The sequence below is a fragment of the Ctenocephalides felis genome, unplaced genomic scaffold (assembly GCF_003426905.1).
Source record: "Ctenocephalides felis isolate EL2017-DRISC unplaced genomic scaffold, ASM342690v1 CF-g0.4_SCAFFOLD_03573, whole genome shotgun sequence".
NCBI classification, from domain to species: Eukaryota; Metazoa; Arthropoda; class Insecta; order Siphonaptera; family Pulicidae; genus Ctenocephalides; species Ctenocephalides felis.
Genome location: NW_020539727.1, coordinates 10,658,062 through 10,667,440, shown reverse-complemented (window position 1 = coordinate 10,667,440; position 9,379 = coordinate 10,658,062). Strand labels below are relative to the sequence as shown.

The following is a 9,379-nucleotide window of genomic DNA, read 5'->3' as shown; positions in this document are numbered from 1 at the left end:
TTTATCATACCTGTCTCTTCCACCTCCACCGCCTCCTCTCCACTGATCTCTATGTCCTCCTCTTCCAGCCCAATGAGGCGGAGGTGGAGGTCCACCGAATCTAAGGTGGACCACCGCCCCACCTATGTGGGGGTCCGCCGCCCCCGCGATCCATCCTGTCATTGTGTTTTCTATGATCATTACCGCCTCGTCTATTGAACCCTTGGCTTCTATCAGAACTCCTCCTCCTATCGGAACGGTCGTTGTAGCGCCTATCACTACTTTGACGATTGCCCTGGCTGGAGTTGCTGTGTCTGTCAGCAGAACGATCGGAACTATTATCGAAACGGGATCGCTTAGCGGGCCTCATGGCATAGCCGGCATCTTTGCCTTCTTTGTTATACTTCTCAATAAGATCACTCGAGTCCTGTTCAGAGAGCTCAGCAAAAATAACTTGATCGAAGTAGTCGCTTACTTCGGGCAGAACAAAGTTGGCTGGATAAAAATAATATTTAATTAATAATTAACACAATTACTGTTTGTTATAAAACATATGACATTTCACATTCAATTAGAACCACATTGAAAGGTTAAAATAAACTATGTTCGCATTCCTTTTAAATTATTATTAATTCAATATTAATCATGTTTCCAGCTGATTATATTGTAAGGAGAGAAAACAAGAATGCAGTGTTGGTTTATAATATCAAAGTTATATTTTTTGTAAATATAATATTCAATATAAAACATGTTTCCATATTAATTATCAATATATATCAATATTAAATTAGTGCACGGCTTCTGTGGGTCGCATAGAAAATTAGTGAGCCGCGAAGAATTTTAATGTAAAGTAAATCATTTAATAACATCACGTCTAAATTTTTGTATGTTTTACTACAAATTCTAAAACTATATTTTCATATGAATATATGTATATTGTTACCTAATAAATAAATCATCTAAAAATATTAATTTCTCTTTCTTTTATATTTGTGTGAGGTCGTCAAAAAACTCGCAATTATAAATGGGGTTGCAAATGACATAAGTTTAAGAAGCCTTGAATTAGTGTTTAAAAGTTCAAAGAAAAATAAAATTGATTCAATTGTTATAATTATTACAAATAAAATATGAAATACTAAACATGTCTCCATTTGATAAAGAAAAATCTATACATAACTAGTTGTACGTAGTATTGAGCTTCAAGGCAAACATGAACTTCCTGATTTCATATCATCAAACTAGTGGTGTATCACATCGTGCCTTAAGGCAAATTTCTGGAACTTCCCGTACTAAAAATTAAATTTCTTAAAAAAGATTAAATTCTTTAAACTTTGAAAAAATTAGATTCTTGAGAAATTTAACATTTTTGAAAAAAAAGGACTTTTATGACTTGAAAGTTTTTTTATTTCGAAATATTTTGGAAATTTTGAACTTTTTTCAAAGTAATCGCACTGCTTTTGCTGCATAGAGATGAAATGTCAAAGCGCTTAAGCGCCGCGTCACCGTCCAACGGACAAACGATGTTAAGGAACCCATAGAAATGTAAACAAAATTAATACATATTAAAATCATCATAAGATGTCGGATAATTTGATGTGCATATGTCTAATGATCATTTCTGACGTTTTCACTAGATCTCCAAATCCTCACAGAAGTTTTTAACATACACACAAATTGTTTTTCCAATTTGGTTGGAAAATGATTCAGTACGACTTGAAGCAGCAAGAAAACAAAATTAGCCAACAAGATTTTCTGACTAAAACCAATTTATAGTTCGGAAAAGAAAGCAGTAAAGCAAAATTTGTATTGAAGTAAAATAAAATTTATAAAAAAAAAATCTCGAGGTATTGAGGAAAAATGTTCATTTAATGCATCTCATATTTTGCTTTAATTAATATTAATGTTATGACATACCTTTCATTGTAAGCATTTCAGATTCAGTCACTTCCTCAGTGATGAATTGCCCTTTAGCAGCTTTTCGGTTATTCCATTCTTCCTCTGAAGGTACTATAACAATGGCTTTTCGAACAAATTCACCAAAGTTACTTATCTTTCTAATCTGGACTGCACTAAATACATTATTTTGATCAATAATGACATTTCTCCGCCTCTTGCCTGCAATGTTCACTAATTCTGAAATGCTCTTAGAGCAGGCCTCCAACAATGCTTGCCAACTTCCTTTGTAGGATGATTTCTTTGGTTCTCCATTTGTCTAAAAAATCAGAATACAAATTAATTAAAAATAGATCCAAATTAGAAAATAAAAGTGCTGGAAAAGGTATGATAGATATTCGCAATTTTGCATAATCATTTAACAGATCTATAGAAGAGTGCTGAAGATATTTAAAATAAAAACACATACGAATCATTCTATTTATTATGTTTAGCTTATGCTAATATAATTTACTATCACTAGTTTTCACACAGTGCTGTAGACATAGAAAATCACATCTATTAAAACTATATTTAAAATATCCATTATGTTGCCTGAAATTGATAAATTTATTTATCCAATAAGACTCCAAATAAGCCTTCATTCAGTTTTGATATAATCCATATCCATAATTCCCAGACGTTGATTTCAGATGTCATTTTCATAATATATTTCTTGGCAGCCCTTAACTTTTTCGTACACCATACAGAGATCACCAGGGCGTATTTTTTTGGAACAAAAAAGAATGTTCATATTCTATCATTGAAATTTGAAATAATTTCTGATTTTTTGGTTTTTTAACTTTTTTTTTTTTAAATTACTTTTAATAAACTTTTTAATTTTCGGCTGACACTAACTAGCGTGAACTTACATTGTGGTGCAAACTGAGCATTTTCAAATTTTCACATAACGCTCAGCCACGTCTCCAGGCACACAGAGTTAGTTTTCCATAAATTCTGTGGAAACTGCTCGGTCCCTTCACAATTTTTCTACAGGCACTATAAGCATTGTCATTAGAAAACAACTAACAAAAGAGATTATACAATTTTTGCAGTAAATTCTTTAAAGAATGCATTTAGTTTTTGAGCATATCATACAAATATAAGAATTTAAAAGTAAATTCCAATAAAAAATTATCCAGAATCTGAAAGCCATCACCATCCATTATGAAAGTTTCAAGACAATGTTTACAATAAATAATTTTAAGTCACTATGAATAGTAAATTATTTTAGAACTATTGATTATCCTTTTTAAACAAATAAATGTGCTCTCTTTGAGGTAATTATTACATAAAGTATTAAATAATTATGCATTAATATATTAATAATCATAGTTATCCTTGGTATTGAATTTAATGTGTCCACTTTTGATTATAAATTTAATATATCAAAAATTTAAATTTACTATTTTCAGTTCTCATTAAGAAATCTTATTTTAGTATCTTGTGAATTTGATGTGAAATAACTATATTAATGGTTGAAAAGATTACAACCTGTTTATAACCTGTAAAACGCTAATAAAAAATGAAATATTTTGAATATTTCCTTATTTTACATGGTACTTATATTTCATTACCACTTTCAAGCATCTATGCTGGAGCCTTGTACATAGATTTTCTTACTTATTTAATTAAAGCACTCCTAAAACATTATAATCTGATATTCAAATACTCAACTTTGATCCAAATTATAAATAAATATTTGCCTTTATATTTCCACAATAAATTTAAGATACTATTGAGGCAAATACTTGTCATCGAACTGAGAGTTCAGTGTTTAAGAGCTCAATGAATAGAATTATTAAAAATTATTGATTTTTTTTAAATTCATTAAAATGCACCAAACAGTAGTACATTGTGCTGATGCATATTGATGTAATACTTTGTTATATATTCACATTGGCATTTAAAATTTGTTTTCAATCATTTTGGAATGAAGTGCAACATCTACAAAAGTGCCTTCTAAATATCCATGCCAAAATAAGAGGCATGAAATAGATACCTACCGCTATTATTTTATTTATATGTTGCAAACAGTTTAAGTTCTTGCTACAAAAGATTTCACCTGTAAAGTGATTGCTACACAATGTTCATATTATGAACATATGAGATGTATTTTTAAAATAATGAGAACTTTAAATTTGTTTATCTGAGACAACTTCACAAAGTCTTGCTGTGCCTCAAATATATTCTGTTAATAGACCTAAAATTGTTATCCCTAAAATTCTACATCATTGAATGAAATAAAGTACAGTGAAAATAATGAATTTAAAATGATGGATAAATATCAGAACTCCACTATTATAAAAATGATTTAGACTTAGAGCATTATTTAAATTCATTATTAATAACAAAAAAACAAAATCGATTCTATTGTTGATCTCTTGCACATAAGAAAATAAAATCAAAACCCTCAATGAGCTATGTTCTTGTTAATAAATAATTTGCAGATTTATAGGTGAGCTCAAAGTTCCTCATCATCAATATTCTGTATCCCTAATGTTGACAAAGTAATTCAATGAGGCTTGTCAAAGCAAAATGTAAAAGCCCACATTAATCTCTTGTGCTTTTCCATTCCATCAAATATTTATCAATAACCGTGTATAAACTAAAAGATATATGCATAGAAATACCTTCATCCTATTTACTAGTTCATGTGTTCCCAGCACTGTGTATCTCTTTTCTGGATGCTCTCGAACCCATTTTTCTACCCAGTGTGTTTTTCCAACTCCTGGTAATCCACATAGCATCAAGACCTCACACTCTTTCCTCGTGTCGGGTTGAAGCGGTCCATCTACCAAAGAGTCGAGTGGAAATTTGCCTATGTATTCATATCCGGGCAGAATAAATAACTCTGGAACGTCCTAGATATAAAAAAACTATGTTGTAATAAAAGGAATGTAAAAAAGCAAAAATGGATTGTTGAGTTGAAGCTAGAAATGTATAGTTGTGATAGACTTTAATTTATAGAGCGATTTAAAGTGTATATTACTTCAATGTATATCAATCATTCAATTATAATTTATAAAAATTCAAAAAGTATAGTTTTAATAATTTTTTACCTCCTCAATTGGCTCTGGAACTGCATTTTCTTTAACCGTTTCTTCTGCTTTTGTTTCCTTCACAGCGTTTTCACCTTGTACCTCCTTTGATGCTTCTTTTTCTTCAGAAGCATCTGCTGCTTTTGCCATTTCAACGTCCGTAGATTTTACTAAATAATGTAAAATAATTGATATCTATTTATTGCAAGCAACAATTACATCCAATACAATGTTATTATAATCCTCATTGCATAGAAAAAAAATTAAGAGAAAAGGTAAAGCAACATACATAATCTTATATATAAAATTCTTCTGCAATGATGTATGTAAATATACTCCTTCTAAACAATTATTCGGATTTTGATAAATCTTTCTGAAGCTTGTTAAAGGAATTTTTCAGGATGTATGTGATTATAAATACATAGTAATTTGTAGAAATATGTGGAAAAAATTGCAAAAAACGATATTGAAAATATTTGAGACATTGTTTAGCATTGAAAAATGAATCATCTGCCGAAAATTTCAATTTACTTATGAGCCTAGATAATATTAGAATATTGTATAAATTCATGACTATGAATAGGAAAAATGAAACGTCTACATTATTGTTGCCAAAAGGCAGCTGAGATGTGCCAGTAATGTATGGCAGGTTGAATGATACACATATGAAGAGGATTTGACAAATTATTTCACCTAAAATTTGAAATTAAGTAATAATCAGGGCATGTCCTATAACTCAAGAAATATATAATTTCTTTGCACCTTTTTTCTAATCTTTGCAGAATATTTTTGAATTATGTTAAAAATTTCACTTTAAAACAACAAATGGGAACGTAAAAATGAATGCATACAATTCAGCTCTTACAATATAAATTAGGAGAGGTTTAAGATGCAATTTTGGATATCTTAAATGATAAAAAATTAAATTAAAATCATCCAGCATGAAGTACCAATGTTATATTATGGTTATGTTTAATAATGAAAAGCTCTCTATGAGTTGCTCAATAGAATGAATCACATAAAATGCCCAAAATAAATAACTAAAATGTTTAAAAAGCCAAAAATTATTTAATAATAAACTGTTAAAACAGGTAAAATAATAAGGAAGGTGCTAAAAAAAAACAATAACATCCGAGCGCTGAGGACACCAGGAGCATTCCTGGTAATAATGCATATTAAATTAATACTAAGAAACATGTGATTTAGATATTATAATTACTAAGAACCAGTTAAAATGTGGTAAAAGTTCATAAAAATTAGAGCAACTATTTTTGGTAAAAAAATTCAATGTAATATTGTACTTTTACCGCAGAAACTATGTACTATTTTTTTTTTAATTTATTATACCATTTTAAAGACTTCAATTTCTAATGTAGTGTGGGAATTGAGACTCATCATTTCATTTGAAGTAGTTCTACATTTAACATCTTTCATATAGTAAAATGTATATGCATTTTGGAGTGAAGAGTAATTTAAAAAACAATAAGCATTTTTAGGTAAACGGTAAATACTAGTATAGAATATTAAAAAATTGAAGGCATGGATACTGGACAATGTCTGTCGGGTCATCTAGTATATAGATTCGTTTCAAAACATACCTTCTTTAGATTCTTCAGAAGTGTCAGTTTCCATGGGCTCTTGCACAGGTTCATCCTTCACTTCCTTTTTGTCTTCCACTACCTTTACTACTTTTGGTCTATTTAACAAAGATTTTTCATTTTGACCGAAATTAATTTTAAATGATATATTCTTGGTCAGTACGTGAGGGAATAAAGCTTTGCCTTCAAGAATTGACTTTTCAAACTCTTTAGCAATTCCTTGTTCTTCGCCATTGACAGTGAATTTAATTGTGCATGGAGTAGAATCCAAATCCTTAAAAAATAAAAGAATGATAAAATTATTATACTTTCATGATGTTAAATGAAAGCCATATAGAATATTGAGAACTCACCAAATAAGCACCAACAACATCAGTCTCTTTAATCTGCACTCCATAATCTGTAAACTCATTATTACTAACAAACTTTCCAGAGCTTTCATAGCCGAAAGAAAGTGCATCTTCCCCTAGTTGTAATGTGTTTGAAGATGTAGAAAAACCAATACGAATCAAATGAGAACTCTCATCAGGCTAAAAACATAAAACAAAATCATAATTTCAATATTACCAATAACAAAATATTTGTATTACCAATTCTTCAATTATTACTACCTGATCAACTTTAAGGTGGCGTTCAACAAGAACTTCATAAGCTCCACAACCACTTGTAACACCTTTGTTGGTTCTGGCACCGGCCCAAACGTGACTAAGTGCACCAGCTGTTAGAGGGCTGGCACCACATAAATTGTCACGATCGATGCATAGATGCAAATCTGAATCAAACCAGCTTAATAAAACATTTGTATCGGAACTTTCCAGTTGAACTTCATCTTCTTCAGTGAGCATTTTTACTGGAGACCTTGAATGAGAATGCCTTCGTTTTAGGCTTCGCCGGCTGAAAAGACAATTTGAATCTGAGTAAACATCATAATAAATTATAAACTGATAAACATAAATTAAATTATACTGTCATGGAATATAATTATTTTTTTAATAAGATATTCTGTATTAAAATACCTGTCATCAGATTTTGCTTCTTCTGATTTTGCAGCTTTATCATTCGATTCTTGCTTTTGGTCTTGGAAATTGCTCCACCTTGATCTCTTCTCTTTCTTCTGTAAATTGAAAAATAAGGCTGGCATTAGTTTTAACTATATGATTCACTTTTAACAATTATAATTTAAATTATATCTATATATCGATTATCAATATCAATTTAATATCACAGCAACCTGTTGTCAATGTCAAAAGATTTTGTTCTAGAAAAACATTAAAAAGAGAATATTTAGTTAGCAATAGTAATAGATAAAGAATCTATGCACAAAATTTATAGAATAAAAATATGTATACCTTAGCTTTCGAGGTATCCACCGGACTATCACATGCTAATTCTGAATCATCGAATTTGGTGTTTTCTGATATATTGTCCTTATCAGATTCTTCAATGTTACTCTCAGAGGATTTGTTATGTACACTATCATCTAGTAACATTTTTTCATCCTCCTCCAGAGTGTCGGCTTTGTCCAATGATGTTTCTGCATGATCTTCTTGGCTCATTTCTTCCTGTGTTTCCATTACATCATCCTTTTTAGATGGAGATTCATCAATTTTCCTCGGTGTATTTTGTCCAGGTGCTGCAACATCCTTTTTGGTTGGAGTTTGTTCGTCCTTCTTTACTGGAGTTGTTTGTTTTTCATCATTTTTGCTTGGCGTTGGTTGCTTATCTTTCACAGGTGTTGGTTGCTTATCTTTCACAGGTGTTGCTTGTTTTTCATCACTTTTAATTGGAGTTGTTTGTTTCTCTTCCTTTTTAATTGGCGTTGGCTGCTTATCTTTCACAGGCGTTGTTTGTTTTTCATCACTTTTTATAGGTGTAGTAATTTTTTCTTCTGCTTTTGTGGGTGTTGAAGACTCCTCTACCAAAGACCTTCTCGAACTTGTCCTCCTTGAAGGAGATTCTTTTTCCGGTTCTTCAACCTTTGTAACTGTCTTTTCAATCTCTGGTTTTACATCACCAGATTCAGTTTGATCAGACAAAGCAGCCACAGGTTCTACCGCTGCAACATTGTTCTTCTCTTTCTCATCATTTTTGGTATCATCTGACAAACTTTCAATCTCTTTACTTTCGATGCTGATGTCCTTTTGTTCCGTCATTGAATCCCCATGAGTGGTAACACTTTGTTCATCATCATCATAGGTTTTTGATACATTGATACTGTAAAGATCAATAGCAGGTTCTTCTGATTCAGTCTTGCTTTCAGGAACTTGTTCCTCTTGTTCAGTTTCCGATTCTGTGATCTGTGCAAGGGACTGCTGAATTTTAACAGGGGTGGGTGCAGGTTCTTCTACGCTGGATCTTCTACGACTCGTGCGTCTTGGAGTAAGGACTTCTGTTTCGGTGCTCTTGCGTCGCGAACGACCCCCACGGGGCGTTCTAGGGGCGATTGCTTCAGTATCTGTGGGCTCCACTTCATCTTGAGCTGCACCTAAAATGATAAATAGATATTAAAATTTATATAAACAAAAGCTATATTGAGTAGAACACTAACTCTTCAACATAACCTGCAAAATATTATTGAAGTAAAATGAAGAGCAAATACATTTTAAATATTCTATAATAATGCTATAGCAGGAAAGTTATACAGCAGCGAGGTTATTATAATATAAAGTAAATAAAATCCTAATTAACAGTATATTGAACCAAAATCTGACTGAATGAAATAAACAACTGTCTATATTTTCTATCTTAGTATTTCTGTCTTAGGTTGATTCATAAAATCAAAATCTATGATCAAAATCTTACCTTTCAGTATAATCATATTAAAAGTAA

General features: G+C 31.0%; 1 protein-coding gene across 1 annotated transcript; it reads right to left on the bottom strand.

Annotated features, from left to right (window-relative positions):
- Positions 1 to 103: 103 nt before the first annotated feature.
- On the bottom strand, positions 104 to 9,035 carry LOC113389402 (the record flags this gene model as incomplete). The annotated part of the gene is given in 9 exon segments (XM_026626439.1): positions 104 to 474; positions 1,894 to 2,191; positions 4,545 to 4,775; positions 4,974 to 5,122; positions 6,551 to 6,824; positions 6,904 to 7,080; positions 7,162 to 7,444; positions 7,567 to 7,664; positions 7,900 to 9,035. Coding segments are annotated over 9 exon segments (3,017 nt in total), but the record flags the coding sequence as incomplete, so codon positions are not given.
- Positions 9,036 to 9,379: the final 344 nt, after the last annotated feature.